The 19,999-nt window shown below is 35.1% G+C and overlaps 1 protein-coding gene across 1 annotated transcript in view; it reads right to left on the reverse strand.

Annotated features, from left to right (window-relative positions):
* HOMER1 (homer scaffold protein 1) overlaps positions 1-19,999 on the reverse strand; it is a 134,509-nt gene that overhangs the window by 54,594 nt on the left and 59,916 nt on the right. The window contains exon 5 of the mRNA XM_030323699.1: positions 13,436-13,575. Coding sequence (XP_030179559.1) covers positions 13,436-13,575 — 140 coding nt within the window. The remainder of the gene's footprint in view (positions 1-13,435; positions 13,576-19,999) is intronic.

Below are 19,999 nucleotides of genomic sequence, written 5' to 3' on the forward strand. Positions count from 1 at the left end.
ACCTAGAGGAGAACACAAGTAGAAACCTCTTTGACCTTAGCCGGAGCAACTTCTTATCAGACACCTCGCCATAGAAAAGGGAAACAAAAGCCAAGATGAATTATTGAGACTTCATCAAGATAAAAATCTTCTGCATAGCGAAGGAAACAATCAACAAAACTGAAAGGCAGCATGCAGAATGGGAGAAGGTATCTGCAAATGACATATCTGATAAAGGGTTAATAACCAAACTCTATAAAGAACTTATCAAACTCAACACCCAAAAAACAAATCAGCCAGTTAAAAAAAAATGAGAAGACATGAACAGACATTTTTCTTCTTCTTCCAGTTTTTTTTTAATGTTTATTTATTTTTGAGAGAGAGAGAGACACAGCATGAGTGGGAGAAGGGCAGAAAGAGAGGGAGACACAGAATCTGAAGCAGGCTCCAGGCTCTGAGCTGTCAGCACAGAGCCTGATGTGGGGCTCAAACTCGCGAACCATAAGATCATGACCTGAGCTGAAGTTGAACGCTCAACCAACTGAGCCACCCAGGTGCTCCAACACTTTTCTTTTGTAAAATTTTTTTTTAATGTTTATTTATTTTTGAGAGACAGAGTGTGAGTGGGGGAGGAGGAGAGAGAGAGGGAGACACAGAATCTGAAGCAGGCTCCAGGCTCTGAGCTGTCAGCACAGAGCCTGATGCAGGGCTCGAACCCATGAACCGTGAGGTCATGACCTGAACTGAAGTTGGACGCTTACCGACTGAGCCACCCAGGCACCCCTGACACTTTTCTTTAAAGATAATGTTTATTTATTTTGAGAAACAGAACGTGCACACAAGTGGGGGAGGGACAGAGAGAAAGGGAGAGAGAGGAAGAGAGAGGATCCCAAGCAGGCTCCAGGCTGTCAGCACAAAGCCCGATGCAAGGCTCAATCTCATGAACCATGAGATCATGACCTGAGGTGAAATCGAGAGTCAGTCGCTTAATCAACTGAGCCACCCAAATGCCCCAATAGATATTTTTCCAAAGATGTCCAGATGGCTAAAAGAAAAGATGCTCAACATACCTAATCATCAGTGAAATGCAAATCAAAACCATAATGAGATACCACTTCACACCAGACAGAATGGTTAAAATTAACAACACAAGAAGTAACAAGTGTTGGCGAGGATGTGGAGACAGGGGAACATTCTTGCACTGTTGGTGGGAATGCAAACTGGTACAGCCACTCTGGAAAACAGTATGGAGGTTCCTCAAAAAGTTAAAAATAGAACTACTAGATATTTACCCAAAGGATACAAAGTACAGAATCTAACGGGTACACACACCCTGATGTTTATAGAAGCATTATCAACAATAGCCAAACTATGGAGAGAGCCCAAATGTCCATTGATTGATGAATGGATACAGAAGATATGGTATACATGTACAATGGACTATTACTCAGCCATCAAAGAGAATGAAATCTTGCCATTTGCAACAATGTGGATGGAGACAGAGTATATAATGCTAAACGAAGTAAGTATGTCAGAGAATGACAAATACCAAATTATTTCATTCATTCATGTGGAATTTAAGAAACAAAACGGATGAACATATGGGAAGGGGAAAAAAAGAAAAAAGAGAGTGGAAAACAAACCATAAGAGAATCTTAAAGATAGAGAACTGAGGGTTGATGGAGGGAGGAGTGTGGGGCATGGGCTAGATGGGTGATAGGTATTAAGGAGGGCACTTGGTATGATGAGCACTGGGTGTTGTATGTAAGTGATGAATCAGTGAATTCTATTCCTGAAACCAATATTGCACTGTATGTTAACTAACTGGAATCTAAATAAAAATTTGAAAAGAAAAATAAAAGAATCAATGAAACAAAAATAAATGAATAGGGCATATTTTTACTAATTATTTTATTTATTTTTATTATTTTTTTTAACGTTTATTTATTTTTGAGACAGAGAGAGACAGACCATGAACGGGGGAGGGGGAGAGAGAGAGGGAGACACAGAATCCGAAGCAGGCTCCAGGCTCTGAGCTGTCAGCCCAGAGCCCGATGTGGGGCTCGAACTCACGGACCGCGAGATCATGACCTGAGCCAAAGTCGGACGCTTAACCGACTGAGCCACCCAGGTGCCCCTTTACTAATTATTTTAATATAAAAAATCAATGAAGAAAAAAGTCACTCAAAAATCAGATAAGGAAGTAAATGTACCCCTACTACCACCATTCATAAAAGCTGCTCCACATACTTTGGAAAGATAAAAAGCTAGAAAACTGGAAGGTTTCATAATTTTAGATAGAAAAACTAAAGCCTAGTGATGTGCTTTTAAAAAATATCGATAGGGGAACCTGGGTGGCTCAGTCAGTTAAGCTCTTGATTTCAGCTCATGTTATGATCTCGAGGCTCGTGAGTTTCAGCCCCACATTGGGCTCCAGTGGCACTGGCAGTGTGGGGCTGCTTGGGATTCTCTCTCTCTCCATCTCTCTCTCTGCCCCTCCCCAACTCAGGCACGCACTCTCTCTTTCACTCTCAATCTCAAAATAAAGAAACTTAAAAAAATAAAATAAATAATATTAACATTTTTATAAAGGAATTCTTCCTCTCCATTAAGTTCTTTTTATCAGTTAAAGAAACTATCAATTACCGTTTAAGAGATAAACACAAGGAAAGCATATTGCTGTATTTGTCAAAGCACAGATTTCTAAAGCTACCAACTAAGGGGAGGAAATCACTAACCAACTAGAGTATCAATGGAAAAAAACGTCAAAAAACTAGGAATATAAAGAGCATCTATGAAAAATCTGTAGATACTGTCATACTTAATGATAAAAAACTTAAAGCTTCCCCCCCTAAGATAATGAACAAGACAAGGATGTCCACTCTTGTCCCTTCTATTCAGCATATACTGGAGGTTCTAGACAGGGCAATTGGTCAAGAAAATGAAATAAAATCTAGATGGGAAAGGAAGAAATGTTATTATCTCTATTTGCAGATGACATGATTTTGTATATAAACATCCTAAGGAAGTTACTAGAAACTATTAAAACTATGTGTTTCCCAAGTTTATGGGACACAAGATCACTGTATAAAAACCATCTATATTTCTATATACTAGGAATGAACAATTAGAAAGTGAAATTAAGAAAATAATTTCAATAACAGCATCAAAAAAACAATATTTAGGAATACATCTAACAAAAGAAACGTAAAAATTACATTCTGAAAACTAAACAACACTATTGAAAGAAATTGCAGAGGTAAATAAATAAGAAAACATGCCATATTCACTGACTGATAGACTTCACATTAAGATGACCCATGAAATTGTTCTACAGATTCAAGGCAATTCCTATCAAAATTCCAATGGGCTTCTTTACAGAAACTCACAGGCTGATCTGAAAACTTATGCAGAAATTCTAGGGTCTCAGAATAGTTGAAGCAATCTTGAAAAGGAAGAATAAAGTTGGAGGACCTAAATTCCGAATTTCAAAACATACTACAAACTTATAATCATGAAGACAGTGTGGTACTAGCATAGTATAGATAGATCAGTGTGTTAGAATTCAGAGTTCAAAAATAAACCCTCAAATGTACAGTCAACTGATTTTTGACAAGGATGCCAAGACAATTCAATAAGACAAGAATGATCTGTTCAACAAATAGTGCCAGGACAAGTGGATATCCACAGGCAAAAGAATGAAGTGGAGCCTCTATCTCACAATGTACAGAAAAAAATAACTCAAAAATTAGCCTAAATGTAAGAATTCAGACTGTAAAACGCTCAGAAAAAAACACGTGTAAACCTTCATTACCTTGAATTACAACATGGTTTCTTAGATGTGACACGAAAGTGTAAGAAATGGAACAAAGTAGGTAAATTAGACTTAATTAAAATGTAAAGCTTTTGTGTTGCAAAGGACACAATCAAGAAAGGGAAAAGACAGGGGCACCTGGGTGGCTCAGATGCTTAAACATCCGACTTCGGCTCAAGTGATGATCTCATAGTTTGTGGGTCTGAGCTCCACAGCAGGCTCTGTGCTGACAGCTCAGAGCCTGGAGCCTGCTTCAGATTCTCCGTCTCCCTCTCTTTCTGCCCCTCCCTTTCATGCTCTTTCAAAAATAAATAAATTTTTTAAAAAATTAAAAAAAAAAAAAAAAGAAGGGGAAAAGGCAACCTACAGAATTGGAGGGAATATGTGCAAATCATTATCTGATCAGGGGTTTCTATATCCGGAATATATAAAGAATTACAACCCAACAACAAAGATAGACCAAACAACCCAACTGAAAATGGACAAAGGATCTGAGTAGCCATTTCTCCAAAGAAGATATACAAGTGGCCAACAAGCACATGAAAAGATACCCAATAATATTAGCTATCAGGGAAATATGTACCATTCGAAACCATAATGAGATAGCGTTTAACACCTACTAGGATAGCTATAATCAAAAAGACATCTAATACCAAGTGTTTCTGATAATGTAAAGAAACTGGAACCTTTACACACTGCTGCTGTAAATGGCGCAGCTGCTTTTGCAAAAACAGTTTGGCAGCTCCTCTAAAGGTTAAACATCAAATTACCATATGACCCAACAATTCTAGTTGTACGATATATGTGGAGAACTGGAAACATATAGCCACACAAAAACCTGTACACAAATATTCACAGCAGCAGCATTATCCATAACAATGGTGTAACATTCAAAAAGTGAAAACAACACAAATGTCTACCAACTAATGAGTGGATTAATCAAGCCTAGTATATCCGCACAATGGAGTATCATCCAGCAATACAAGGAAATGAAGTATGGATACACTCTACAATGCGGATGAACCTTGAAAAACTCATTCTCAGTAAAGAATTCAGTCACAAAAGACCAGATATATAATTCTATTGATACAGACTATCTAGAATGGGCAAATCGACAGAGACAGAAAATCAGTGATTGCCTTGGGTTAGGGGAAGGAGGGACAGTGCGTGAAAGGGAAAAAGAAAGTAACTGCTAATGGGTACAGGGCTTTGGGGGAGATGATGAAAATGTTTTAAAATTGACTGTGGTATTGGCTGCACAACTCTACAAAATATACTAAATACCTCCTGAATTGGACACTTTATACAGGTAAATGGCTAAGTGGGTGAATTACACCTCAATAAAGTAGTTACTAAAATTACTGATGGTAATATTAATAGCTAAGTGGATCCTGTTAGAATTTAAAAGGTTAAACTAATTATTCTTTATATTAATATTTTGTCGGCCCTGTCTAGTATATGGTGTATTTTTCTTGGTAATGATCAAGATGTACCAACTTCTCTGTCATCTCAGTAATGGTAAAAACACACATTTATTTGCTCAACAAATTCACTAATTTATCTATTACATATCTAAATGGCTTGAAACTATATGAGACACCAAGAAATGCAAGCCAGTAAGACTTACTCCACAAGCTAAGAATCTAGTAGATGAATTTAACAAGTAATGGTAAATATGGGTTGAACAATGACAAATATCCAGATGAAAAGTATCTTGAAATGTGACACAGAAAACAAACCCTCTTGGAGTTTAGCAGCAGGAGTGCTGCCTCAACCAGGATGGACCCTAATGATCAATGTCTTTGGAGACCTCTCTGTTCTAATCTAGCCATTAGCAAACACTGATGCTGCATACCCTTTCCCTGGACTCGCTTCCACTTCTGTAAAATGACGTGGGTAGACTATGTAATATAAAGTTCCTTCTATCTCCAAAGTTCTATTTGTTTGTTTATTTTTGAGAGAGAGAGCGCAAGGAGGAGAGGGGCAGAGAGAGAAGGAGACACAGAATCCAAAGCAGGCTCCAGGCTCTGAGCTGTCAGCACAGAGCCTGACGTTGGGCTCAAACTTACAAACCGCGAGATCATGACCTGAGCCAAAGCTGGACGCTTGACCGACTGAGCCACCCAGCGCCCCTATCTCCAAAGTTCTAATATCGACGTTTAGACTTCAGTTTAGTCCAGTCATAAAAATTAACTCTTTTGTTTCCACTGGATACACGGCCAAGTTAAATTGTCAGAGGAAAATAGCAAAATGATGGAAAATAAATACAAGTAAAATGTACATTTATTTAACTGGTTAGTCATATTTACATTTTATATACCCTATAAGGAAGGTTTAGTCCCTAGGGCATGACTACCTTCAATACTTTTCAGTGTACTGTGAGCTTATTGCCATATGAAATGTGTTCTCTCAATCTTTACTTCTGTGAAATGTACATAGTACAATTCTTAATTTAAAAAAAAAAATCAGTAGTCCTGAAATTCACTTCTTTGAGTCAAATAATAAGTGCTTGTATTGACCTTGGTAAGAGATGAAATTTTTAAAAAACACATTTTGGTCACAACTGGTTTTAAAAACAAAGAATGTAAGTATTGCTTAATTTTACAAAAAAAAATACATCACTGAAACATTCTGCAGTGCTTTTTAGATAAAAAGAAAAATTATTATCAAAAGGATAAAAAATTATTCTGTTACAATAAAGCATTTTAGCATCTTTCACGTTATTCAGGTACTTAAGAACATTGTTTATTAACACACTATTTTTAAAATTTCTTTATACAAACTAGGAAATTTAAAAAAAAATTAGACTAAGTCAGTTAAACTCAAGACTTAAATTTGTTAAGAGTGACTGAATTTCAAAGAATATAGCTAGTTTTACATTTTAGTTTCAAAGTTTTATGAACCTGTAGGTGTAACTTCAGTTGACTGAAGCCCTACCAAGGGTATTCAGTGCATGTACTCAATTTTTGTAAGGGAAACTGTTGCATTCATATTTACTGGCTGTCTACCATGCTAAACACCAGGAATACAAATGGATAAAACACAATCCCTGCCGCAGGAGAAACTGATAATTTCATGTTAACCTCCACATATTAAGTTAGGAGGTAATAGAGATTTAATAGAGGAGGACATGTAATTCAACATGAGGGCACCAGAGTAAGGTTTACTGGAGGCAGTGGTGCTGAAGCTTGAAGGATATGTAGGGGTCAAACAGTCGGTGGCTGAATTAAAGGCAGAGGTGGGTGACAGGCAGTATGGAGTGTGGGTACACGGCCATTGCAAAGAGAAGGAAGGACGTTCCCAAAACAAGGAAGCAAAGACTTGCAGATGAGAAACAGCATGGTTGCTGCTATATGGAGAACTACAAGCAATTTGGGGCAACAGCAACAGCAGCACAGGATGATGAGGCTGAGGAAGCCTCATCTGATGACCATGGAGTGGTCTATATATATGCCATGCCACTGAAACTGTGTGATTTTTGTTTGTGAATGAACACCTGTCAGAGTAATATGTCACCAAAGAGGACATACCCAGGATTCATCTGCACATATATCCTCCCAAATACCTCCACCAAGAGTTTATAAGTTATTACAACAACAAATATTACTAGCTAGAAATTGCTTAAAATTCTTCCCATGAGTTAAACCATTCGTAAATCAAAGTTTCCTCTGGAAAGTGTAGACTAGAAACCGGATGGGTCATCTAGTCCCCACCCCTCTGTGTGACCTTATTTTTTAAAAACTTTATTACCTTCAGATGAACCTTGCACACTTCACTTTACTACAGACCTCACCATTTCTTCCACACCACAAGTGTCACACATTTACATAGCCTGTTTGACCTCTGCCTCTGTACACATCTTGATCTTGTCCCTTACTTCTCTAATAAGAGGGAAAATGAGAAGCCAAATTCAAAGAACATTTTCCCCTAAGTCCTAGAACAGAACTATCCATATCACATACCTCCCTTCCAACAGAATCTCCACTATGGTCTTTTAAAAACAGAGATGAAACAATAAAAGGAAATTTAAAAGCCCTCTACAGGGAAGAGATCATAGTTAATCTAGGATCAATCTGTCCCATTGTGAATAACCACACCTCTAACTCCAGCTAGTAATTTTGAAAATAGAAGCTCACAATCACTGGAATGGACTGGTAAACATTCTTTCCCATTAATGACATTGGTAGGGGGAAGAAGGAGAAGGGACTAATCCCTGATGGAGGTGAATTAGTAATGTCTTTGTCTCATATGAATAGTATTTTTCTTCTTACAAATAACCTGTATTAAGTGTTAACACCTGAAAAAATGCTTCAGCAAATTTCCACATTTTCTTCAAAATATTTTAGAAGACGTTAGAAGAGAATAAGGATTAGTTCTTGAAAAACGCAAAGTAAAAATTTAAGTATACTTATTTAGAAAGCTAATAAAGTAAACACTTCGGGTCACTAAACTCTATTTTTTTATTGCCTGTTATTCAAAAATACATACATTGTTTCTCACTTCCCAGAGAATGTAAATTGTATGTATTACTGAATTACTATAGCACCTCTTATAAAATGCTACCTGTTCACAATTAAGGTAAAGGAAATTCTGACATTTCTAAATTGTTAAGTTACAATCTTTCATAATCTGTCTTAGTTAATTTTTAAAAAACCTACTCTAAATTTTGAAGTTCCATGGTGGAAAAATAACAATAATTATGTCATTTTTAACTGTTACTATAAGGGAAATCCTACAACTTAAATTTTCATCTGTAATTATGTTCATGATAAAGCACTTCTTGTGAACTCAAGTCCCAGTTTTACACACAAAATCTTAAAAAAATTTTTTTTAATATTTTTATTTATTTTTGAGACAGAGACAGAGCATGAGCAGGGGAAGGGCAGAGAGAGTGGGAGACAGAATCTGAAGCAGGCTCTAGGCTCTGAGCTGTCAGCACAGAGCCCGACGCGGGGCTCGAACTCATGGAACTGCGAGATCATGACCTGAGCTGAAGTCAGATAGATGCTTAACTGACTGAACCACCCAGGCGCCCCATACACACAAAATCTTATCCAAACAAGAGTCAGCCACAGAAATTATATCTATTTTAGTTCCCAACTAAAATCTTGTAAATTTTGCCTACTATCCATAAAAGGGGGAGACAGAAGGCACAGCTGTGGAGAGTATAGAACCCCAGAACTCAAAACTTTTTTCTTGTTTCTATCATCTTTCAAGTAAGTACAAACTGTATTTGATTCAAGATAAAGCACTTACTAAAAATTCTAACATATAAGTAAAACTGTGTGTAACATTTCCAATGAAATTTAGTTTTTGAAACTGTACAAAAATTCCTCATCAGTTTTAAAATAGCTTTCTGAAACTCTGATAATGGATGAATTAATCTATTAATAGGAATGAAATGAACCCACCCAGATTCCATAAATTTGAGTAAAATATAGTTATACTGATTTAAAGCAAAATCAATGTACTAAAGAGTGATATTTCTGCATACATCCTTTAATGAGTATCTGTTGGAAACACACAAAGTGGCAGAAAAATCTCTTTAACAGAAGATACATGCAGTACCCCCAAAATGTAGAAGTTCTAGCAGCACCATAAGAATATATTATTGAAACATTAAAAGAATGTAAATATAATCAGTGCTTAAAAGAACCTTTTTTCCATTAAGATAACCAAAATGTTATTAAAATTCGTCACTACGAAAATAGTTTCACGAACTACTAATGCATGTGTATGTCTGTTCTGGACTCTCAGAAATATGGTAACAGCACTTATTTATCAACATATTCATGTATATTTGGGAGCATAAATTTACAATGAACAAAATAAAAAGTTTTAGTTTTCAGTATTACGTTGTAACACCAGGACACTAATAAAATTAACTATTTCCAAGAGAATTTTAAACAGCTTTAAATCTTAAAAAAACAAATCCTATATTTTCTTCTTCTTAAGTGCTAACAAGTAATTTCAGAATTCTATACAGTCAATGTTATGAAGAAACAATAACTCCCTGGAAGGAGAAAACAAAACCTTCACCCAACTGTATATGCTGGTCTATTAGCATATAGCTCTTCATTTAGTATATAGCTATTCCAAGACTAAGGTCTCAAAGGATGCCCTGAACACTTCAGTTGGTCAGTGTATACCTGCTCAGTCCCAAAATGATTTTTATCATTTAGGTTAAAAAATATTTTAAGAAAATATAGCAAGTTAGATAAAATGTAATGCTATTTCCTCAAAGAAATTAGTGAACATTTTCATCCTCACAAACTCCCTTGTTTACACACCCTAAACTTTAAAAAAGCGTTTAAATAAATACATTATAAATTTATTAATTTATTGAAACTTACTCAGTGAGAATGTTTTTGCATAGCTTATGGCAAGGGCATAAAACAGTACTTTAGCACTTGACTAAGGAGTATTTAACAGCCCATACATTTCAAAATTTAGTTCAGCAGTATAATTACAAATCAAAGAGTAAATAATTCAAGGTAACCTGATAATGCCACTGAATTAGAGAATATAAAAAACTGTACTACCCTCATAAATAAGTTTTTAAAAAGCTAAAAAGTAGTTTAAAAAGTATTTGTGGATGAAATTATGTCTGAGATTTGTTTTAAAAATAATACAAAAGTGGAAGAGTGTGCAGGGATATAAATGAATTGAGATTAGCCATTTTTTCATAATTCTTGAAGCTGGGTGATGCACTAATGGGAGTTCATTACAGTATTCTTTCATATATATATGAAAAATTGTGTAAGTTTAAAGAGGAGCAAAAAAAATCTTGCTTATATCTTTAAAGCTAGTACTTTTTAAAAAGTACATAAAACTCACAGAGAGTAAAGAGCCAACTGTAGCAACATTACTAAAATTTTCAGGACCAAATGAAAATCAGGGCTTTCTTTTGGTATGTTAATTAATTCATGAGATTTAGGCATACAGTTTGAATTTTAAGAGCACAAATTGTCTTGCTACGTGCTATTACACCATCAACTCTTAATTAACTTGAATAACTAGATCACTGTTCCCCATCTCCTTCCTTTACAAAGGACAACACATAGACATAGACATTCGAGTGTTTTGCTCCTTATGTAGCAATAAGATGGCAGAACAGAGAAATGCTGGCAAAATATTTTTTGTTCATTCTTTTCTCTTGAAATAAGGAAAAAAAGGCAAAATAGCCTAAATAAGCCTTAAGAACATAGACTTTGTCTTCCTTTGCCACGGGAAAAAAAAAAAGTGTTTCAAGTGTAAACACAAGTTTCAGATTTAAGTGAAGATTACTTTAATATTCTTTGTGTTTCTAATTCATGAAACACTGATCCTATGTCTACAGAGTTCTCCTAGGACGGGAAGTTATTAACTTCCTGACAACAATGTGCATGTTATGGGAATGGAGCTAAAATACATTAACCGGCTGTACCTACTGGGGTCAAAAGGTGATCTGTACTACTACTAAAGTTTTTACTACTGAACAATGTGACCTAGCACAACTCACCTAACCTCTGTGATTTAGTCTCCTCATGTGTCAAAGGTACACATTTTCAAACTTGGACGTTTTACACCATGATCCAGAGCACACACATAAATCTGTATATGACTAAAATAAAGTTTCTACTTTTAACGTGAATTTTACTCTGATGTCCTATTTTATTATGTTTCATTTCTCAGAATGCCATGAATAACCTAAATTGATTTCAAACTACCAGTTTGGAAGATCTTGGTTTATACCATCTTTAAGGTCTCTTCTGTTATTTTGGGATTCTAACATTGGCTATAAAACATTCAGTCTTCTATTTCAGGTGGAAATCAAACCAGTTCAGAAAATAATCTTCAAAAATCTTATAAACTAAAGAATATTTAAAATACTCTAACAGGAGAACTATAAGATTGTGTTAATACCTTTAACATAATTAAAAGCTTAAAATGACCTGTTAAATTCTTTTCAGAACTCAAAATATCTCCATGGCTAATCTATAGATTCTACCAAAGAAGCTGTATCTTCAAATCAAAGCAAGTCCTATTAGACTCCCAGGAACAGAGAAAATCAATAGATGACTAATTCTAGTTAGTAAATTCAAGTACAAAGGATTAGTAAAACAAACATTCTGAGAATTTGGGGTGTATAAAGTAAAGCAGAAACAGTTTTTACAAATGTTAAATATAAAAGTTATTTCCAAAGCTACAGTATTCAATGCACATGGCTCATTTAAGTGTTAGCCAAAGAAATCAAGTTTGTAATTATATGCAGTGCATTTAAGTCTTTGAAATGGGTCTGCTAAATTTAATAGGAATAAAATTTTTCCTTCCCTCGGCATTTTTTTAAATCTACATACTAATCACATTGCTCTTTAATTCTAATTGTATATTCAAAAAAAGTGTGTACTTTATAAATCAATGTGAAAATGCAGTCTTCAGGGAACTCAAAAATTTTCATGTGTTCAGTAATGTTTGTAACAACAGAAAAGAGAATATGCTTACACTGCAATAGTTAAAGCATGATCTCCATGATAATTCTGATATGTCTACTGTTTTATGCAAAATTACTGCATTTTTAGGAACAAAATTAGAATACCTCAAAATCAAATAGTTTTCCTCACACATTCTTAAAAAAATCCTGTAACTAATTTCTTCTTCCTCAATCTGACCATGAGGTCTCTCAATGTTTGTCTCTGATATGTATAATCTATGCTGCCTCTAACAGTTAACAAATTCAATCGAAATTAGAATTCTCATGGAAGAGTTTGGATGATATCACTTCACAATTTTTCTGAATATGCTAAAGAATTTGATTTTTTAAGAAGTGGTCTTGAAAAGAAAGTAGTTTTCCTATGTTGTGCATCTCTTAACTTTATTTAAAATTACCTAGTCAAAAGTTTCCAAAGGATGAAAATTAATTTTAAGACAGTGACTAATAGGTTTTTGTTTACATTTGCAAGGCTACAGTTCCACAGACCTCCCTACATCCTAAAAATACCACAGAATAGCAAATAATTAATGTAACTGTTTTAGAACACATTTAAGATACATTGTATCTTTTTCAAGTACCAAATTCTTTTAAAATTCAGAAGTATGTGAAGATTTATCTTCTGTTAGTTGATATGCAAAATCTAAATCTGACATTAACACTAATAGAAGTGACAATAACTTGTTTCCTTCTGTGAAATCCTATGGTGAGATCACCTCTAAGAGTACAGTAAAGCTTAATTTCAGAGTAGGAAGCCTGTTTTTTTAAAAAAATGTATAACCCTCAAGAACACAGATGAAAGTGGAAACCAGGTTAACAAAGAGGCCTTTTACGGCTGTGTTTAAAAAAAAAAAAAAAAAAAGAGTAGAAGAGATTTATAATAAGATATTGTTTCACTGAAAAGTGATTTGTGCTGCAATTAACTAGGTAGCCCTTTTTCTACATAAAGGAAATGTTCATTCCAGTCCATCTAGCCATCCATAAACTATAAATTATAAAAACCTTTCTGAGGTTAACAGAAAAAGTAAAAAAGAAAAAAAAAAAAAAAAAAAAAAAAAGACTGACCTGGAATTTTCACTCAGGGTAGTAACTTTGCAAGATTTATCTAAAACCAAGTAAGTTTCCATATTTACACATTTTACTTAATCATGATGGTTGAATTGAATCTGTACCTATGTGAAAATGGCAATGCATTCTGAGTTGGTTCAGCCCTTGGTTCTGAGTTCTGTGTCACGTCAGGTGCTCTTTCATCATCTGTTCCATTGATACTTTCTGGTGTTAAAGGAGACTGAAGATCCCCGCCTGCTGATTCCTTTAAAAAAAGGGAGGTAGGGGATAAAAGTGTTACGCTTTTGTTAAAATACACAAGATTATCTTCAAGTTAAGAGTGACTCTGATGTATGTTTACTTACAAACCATATTTCCATTGAAATATGAGTCAAAGATTTAAAAAAGGAAATTTAAAGGAGAAATAATTTTTTAAAGCAAAGCAACTCATAAAACTATCTGAAACAATACAATTTAGAAATGTAAAGATAACACAATTTAGAAATGTAGTTTCAAAGAATTGAAAAGCTTTTGGGTTTATATAAGCAATTAATTGGTTAGAAGAAAAGATATTCAAAGAATTACTGAAGAAGAAGAAGATAGCACAAAAATGGAAGAAAATGTGATTTTACTTGGGGAAGTAGCAAGGCAAAGGGAAGAAAGAAATCAAGTTTTAATTTTTTTATCTGCCCTACTTTTCAGTTCCAGAGTTATCTACAAAAGCAGCCAGAAATCTCTCTGTAACATATACAAAGTGAGTTTATTTCAGCTTTTCTTGCCTGTTACTCATAATGGAATTATTTTTCTTCACAAAATTTTCTGTCTTATTTCTACTTTTAATTAAGATTTGTCTATCAAGGCAAACTTAATTTATTCTTCTGGAAAACAAGTGGACTTTAAAATGCAGCTCAAACTGACACTTATTATTGTCACTGCATCATAAGATTATCTAAATTTGGTATTAGTAGAGATCAGAACGAGGGCTCATTGGACAAACCTGTTAACCAGGGGCAATCTTAGCATGGGATCATTAAAGTGCACCTTTGTGGACCCCTTGGGATCTCTGGGCACTGAAAGTTTACAACTGAAATATTAGGCTATGCTAGTGAAGAAAATGAAAGCATCAGTGTCCAAGAGGAGAGTGGGTAGGTATGGTCACCATCTGCCAACTTGAAAGAATACAGGTTTTCTTCAAATAAAAACAAGACAGGCACCTGAGCTGGTTTAGTTCCTAGAGCATATGACTCCTGATCTCTACTGGACTGGAATCTCTACTCTAGAGTTTACTTTAAAAACAAAAACAAAAACAAAACAAAACAAAAAAAAACCAACCAACAAGAAAAATATGTGTAATACAGGAAAATGCTTAGAATTAGAAAAATATGTAAATATAAGGAAATATCTAGATTATGATAGTTTATATACTTTACCTAAAAATATTGTACATGGAGAAATGTTAGGAATATAGAAAATATTACTGTGGTGAGGGTAACTTTCTTCTGTGGGTTTCTGGTTTTAAATTGCATGTATTTTATTTCATATGTAAGTATTTTAACTCATTATACCATAATGCTATTAATTATACAAGCTTATTAAAGGTCAAAAGGCTACTTTCTTGATTCCACCTTATCACTTCACTATTTTTCAATTATTAATGGAATTTCCATATTGACCTTTAATTTCATTCTCCTAAATCCTCTTTGTTTCTAGTAATTGATGGTCAGTCCAAGAATAAGGTTTACAGTATAATGTTACAACATAAAACCATATCCAAGGTGGTTACTTCTAGGTCAGTTATGGATCACGTGAATCAGCCAGAAAAAGTTTAAGCAGCAAGAAGAAATTAATCAGAGCTATTTCTCTCCAAGAAAGACCAAACCAAACTAAAATAATCAAGGTGGACTGTCCAATCAGCTAAACAGTAAGTTGATTCAGTGGAAATGAGAACAAAATAAGTTACGTTGTTAACCTGAAAGGGCATAACCAGCATTAGCAACTAAGGATTCACCTAGAGATTTGCCAGAATTGACTGATATGAGTGTGAGGAACAAAAGTAGATCAGGATTAAAAGAGAGAGAAGAAAGAGGGACAGTTGTTTGATTTCTGGTTCTCATTGCCTTCGGGGGAAAATGAGTGTTTGGGTGCATGGGTCTTGGGGGGATTAGGAAAGCTGATGTTACTGAAGTAGAAAAACCATTTCAGAGGCAGGAGAAAAAGGAAGAAGGAAGGAGAGGAAGAAAGCGATCGAGCCTGCGACAATTCCAGTATCGCAATTCAACAAGCTCTTCATTAGAAAACTTGAATATTAGCTATATTTAAGGAAAGGTAGATTTAGTTACCCTAGACGTTATATCTAAAGTGAAAACAAAAAGCCCAGAGCATGTTTTTTTTTTTAAAGCAGGTTAAAAATTCATAAAATCCTAAGAAAGAGTTCCAACAGTGCATTGGAGCATTAAAGGAAAACGAGATTCCTTTGACTTTTAACTGCCCCACAGGTAGTGAAAAGTATTCTGTGAAACTTTCCAGGAATTTCATATATGCTGAAAATAGCACAGCTGTTTTATTTAACATATTCCAAACATCCAGTTCTTTTTTAATCTAAATTTTGTGTAATTTTTAAAAATGTTTACTTATTTTGAGAGAAAAAGAGAGAGAGAGAGAGAGAGAGAGAGAGAGAGAAATCAGGGAAGGGGCAGAGAGAGAGAGAAAGGAAGAGAATTCCAAGCAGGCTCCATGCTGTCAGTGCAGAGCCCAATGCAGGCTCAATCTCACGCCTGTGAGATCTCGACCTGAGCCAAAATCAATAGTCAGGTGCTCAACCCACTGGGCCACTCAGGTGTCCCTAAAGGTGTACCTTCCATAAAGTCAACATTTTCTATCTTTAATTCAAATATTAAAATAAAAAACTTGGAGATGTATTTATTTGACTAGAAACTTTTCAAAGAAAAAAAGGGTAATTTGTCTTTAAAAAGACATTCCATTTTTTGTTTCTACAGTGCTGTTAATTCTTTTTTTTTTTTTTTTTTTTTTTAGTTTATTTATTTTGAGAGAGAGAGAGTGAGCGAAGTGGGGAGGGGGCAGAGAGAGAGAGGGAAAGAGAGAATCCCAAGCAAGCTCTGCACTGTCAGCACAGAGCCTAATGTGGGGCTTGAATCCACGAAGTGAGATCATGACCTGAGCTGAAGTCAGATGCTTAAAACTGACTGAGACACCCAGGTGCCCCTAGAAAGACATTCTTAAGCTAATATGGCCATTTTAAGGAAAAAATTATCACACAATACCTTCTTTGATATATGTATGTATGTATATACATACACCAAAGGTGATAAGAGAAATGAAAAATGTAAAACATAAAATACGAAAACGTAAAACATGAAAAACAAATGACCTGGGCCCTCTCTCCAGGCCTTAGGGTAGTATCACCAACATCCTCTCTGGTGTCTGTGCTGTAGTAGGAGGGTGGGCCGGAAGGATGTGATGGCACTGCCCTTCCCCACTAGACTAAATACCACTAACATCTTCCCTTTAATTCCAATAAAGACTAAATGAAAATTCCTGTTACAGTTTCATCCTTTCTGACTTCAGTAAAACAGAGCCTCTTCTCTTAATCATTTAACAAATATTCAAAGAAGACTTATTCTATTTCCTGTCGCTTGTATTTAAATGAAGATGAGAATACTCTTTTCTGGGCAGAGGCTCAGACAGGAAAAACTGAGGGACAACCTTAGGATTTTGAGTTCCCATGGCTGTGGATACGGAAAAAAATGCTAGGGAAGAGACACAGAAGGGCAAAAAGATATATAAAGGAAGATAAGGTTAAGATAAATGTCTACTATCACAAAGCATTCCCTTTACCTGGTCACCATCTCTGAAATCCCACTTTCTGACAACCACAGAGTCTCTTTGTACCCTGACTCTAGATTAACTCATGTTCTTCCTTCCCTATGTAAAGTGTACAGACTGATGCACAGTGCTACTGGGTTAATCTCTATTCTGCATATTCTTGTACCTACCAGCTGCATTAAATGATAACCAAGAATCAGCTGTATCTGTCCCAAACATGTTTATGCCAATTGTATTCATATCATTATATAGTTCAATTACATATAATACAAATTAATAAAATCTGAATGCAAACCTAGAGTGGTTATTTTGATGAAAATCAAACTACATGCTTTGAAATGACTAAAAGGTAAATGACTAGAAAATAAAATCCACTATTGAAGTCGCTGTATATAATAAACGATTACATAACATACATTATATGCTACCCATATAGTATCAGAAAAATGACATAAAAATCTATCATACTCAGATTTCTTTGCAAGTGACAAGAGTCAGCTCTACTTAAAGGAAAACAGGAAATTGCTGACAATTAATGAACATGGTTTGTGTCAGAAAGAACATGGAATTCCAATCAAGATTCATATTCAAAGAGAACACTTGACCTTTAAATAAAAATATTGGCAAATACATAAAACACAGTATTACTGAATTTTATTTTACAAATTTTTAAGGATTTTTTTAAAACTTCATCATCGAAGCTGACTTTTTTCACTAACTTATCAACTACTAATGTTGATTCCAACAGGTAATAGGTGCTGTACAACCTCCTATCCTCTCAACCTAACCTGCTCTTTAACCTGGTGTCTTTTGGCCCTCTGCAATTATCCTACTTTGTGAAGTGCAATCTCTCTACACTCAGCCTAAACAAGAAGGCCAATCACCTTAATGATATTCTCACTAGCATCATCCCAATTTGGGGGATTCCTTTACCTTCCACAATAACTATCTTGCCAATTTCCAATTTCCCATCAACTGAACCATCATTCTCTATTCTTACGTGCCCAAGCTATCAAGTGCTGAGAGAAAATACTGTTAGGTATGCTGATTAGTGTCATGAAAATAATCCTGAGCTCTGATTTCAGTTATGCTCTTGAAATACTGAATAAGCTTTAATTTTACTTACTACTCCCACTGGACTCTTCTTTTTTACTTTACCTAACAGCTGTTCCAAATCTGTGTTCAAGCCTCCTCTCTCTTCAAGCTGTCCTTCCTCTCAGTGAATGACCCAACTCTTCCATCCAGAGAAAATAGAAATAAACTGGCATGGGTTTCCTCGGTCTTCCTCCTACCTGTATCTGAATTCATTTTTATCCTTCCCTCCTGTCTCAGATGAAGAAGTGGCTCATTTGTCTCTAACCTCCTCGCTTACATTACCTTCCCCTGCACAATGCTCCATCAATGATCCATTCTTTCTATTCTTCTCTTTGTCCTTTACTGACTCCTTCCTTACATTTAAAAACATATTCAAATCACTCCCACACATACATAAAAGAAATATTCTTAGCTTCACATCCTCCAGAGATTATCATGTTGACTCTAATTCTCCTCATAGAAAAGAAACAAGTATTTGTGACCTTATTCTCACTATCAAACATTTCCATCTCAAGAATACCTTAAAGTCACCAATTCTACTTCCTTTAATTCTAGAAACTACTTCGCATTGTCCTTTCTTCACCAACAGTCCACCTGTAATTACCAATGAACTCCAGTTAGGTGTAAAGTACTCTTAAGTTTCATCCTACTGGAACCCCCCTCTGACACTGCCAAATCATCGCCTCCAACCGAAAATGCTCTTCTCTTGACTTCTGTGCTAACATTTCCTGCTGGCTCATTTCCTACCACTTTTCAGTGTCTTTTCCTGTATCTTCCTCAATTTAAGTGACAATCTTCAAATGACAATTTTTGACCCTGTCTTCCCCTATCTTTGCATTCTACTTTCTTTCTGGATGATGTCATTCTCTCCTATAGCTTTAACTATACTCACTTGTTGATGACTCTTGAGACTTCGCTCCAATTCAAAATATCTAACTACATACAGGACACATCCCCTGATGCTCAATTAGGATACAAATTCAGTATGTGAAGTGGAAATCTTCTGAAGTTCATGCTACAAAACAACAATAGAAGTTTCAAAAACATCCAGCTCCTGTTTTATCAGCCTCCCTCACCATTCCTTCAACTGCTGTATTTCCTCCAAGTTCGGTCAATTTCACCATTGTCATATCTATTTCCTCCTCTCTATTCTCACTGCAAACACCTAGGAGGTAAACCCAATAGAGAAATGGATAAATACTCCACTGAGGCAAGTAACAGGATTAGAAACTCTTAAGTCCACTGTCCTTACTTTGGACAGCGAACCATAATATCCAGAGAATTCTAGTGAACCTTTCCTGAGATTGTTTTGAGCTATCTGGCTCAGTAAAACCACTTTTGTTATGTGACAGTAAGAAATTATCGCATTAATTTATAGGCACTCGCTAATTCCAATGTCATATTTGTATGCTAGATATGTAACTAATACAGTTCATAGTAGTAACACTTGGCTAATACAGACCACCTTTCAAAAAAAATCCATGTATAGCAAGTAACATCCTTTTTTAAGAAAATCTGAAGTATTTGAGATTTATTATACTTGAAATGTCCAAAGAGATCATATAATTCAAACCTCTGACCTTACAGATTTAAGTACTACCCAGGCAGGTCAAGTGACTTGTAGAAGATCAAATAGCTAGTCACAGAGATACTAACAATCAGTTACAAAAAAACAGTGCCTCATTTGAGTAAATACAATTTACCATTAAAATGAACATTAAAAAATTATGGTATTTATAACAAAGCTAAAG

This window comes from Lynx canadensis, chromosome A1, assembly GCF_007474595.2.
Source record: "Lynx canadensis isolate LIC74 chromosome A1, mLynCan4.pri.v2, whole genome shotgun sequence".
Classification (NCBI taxonomy): Eukaryota; Metazoa; Chordata; class Mammalia; order Carnivora; family Felidae; genus Lynx; species Lynx canadensis.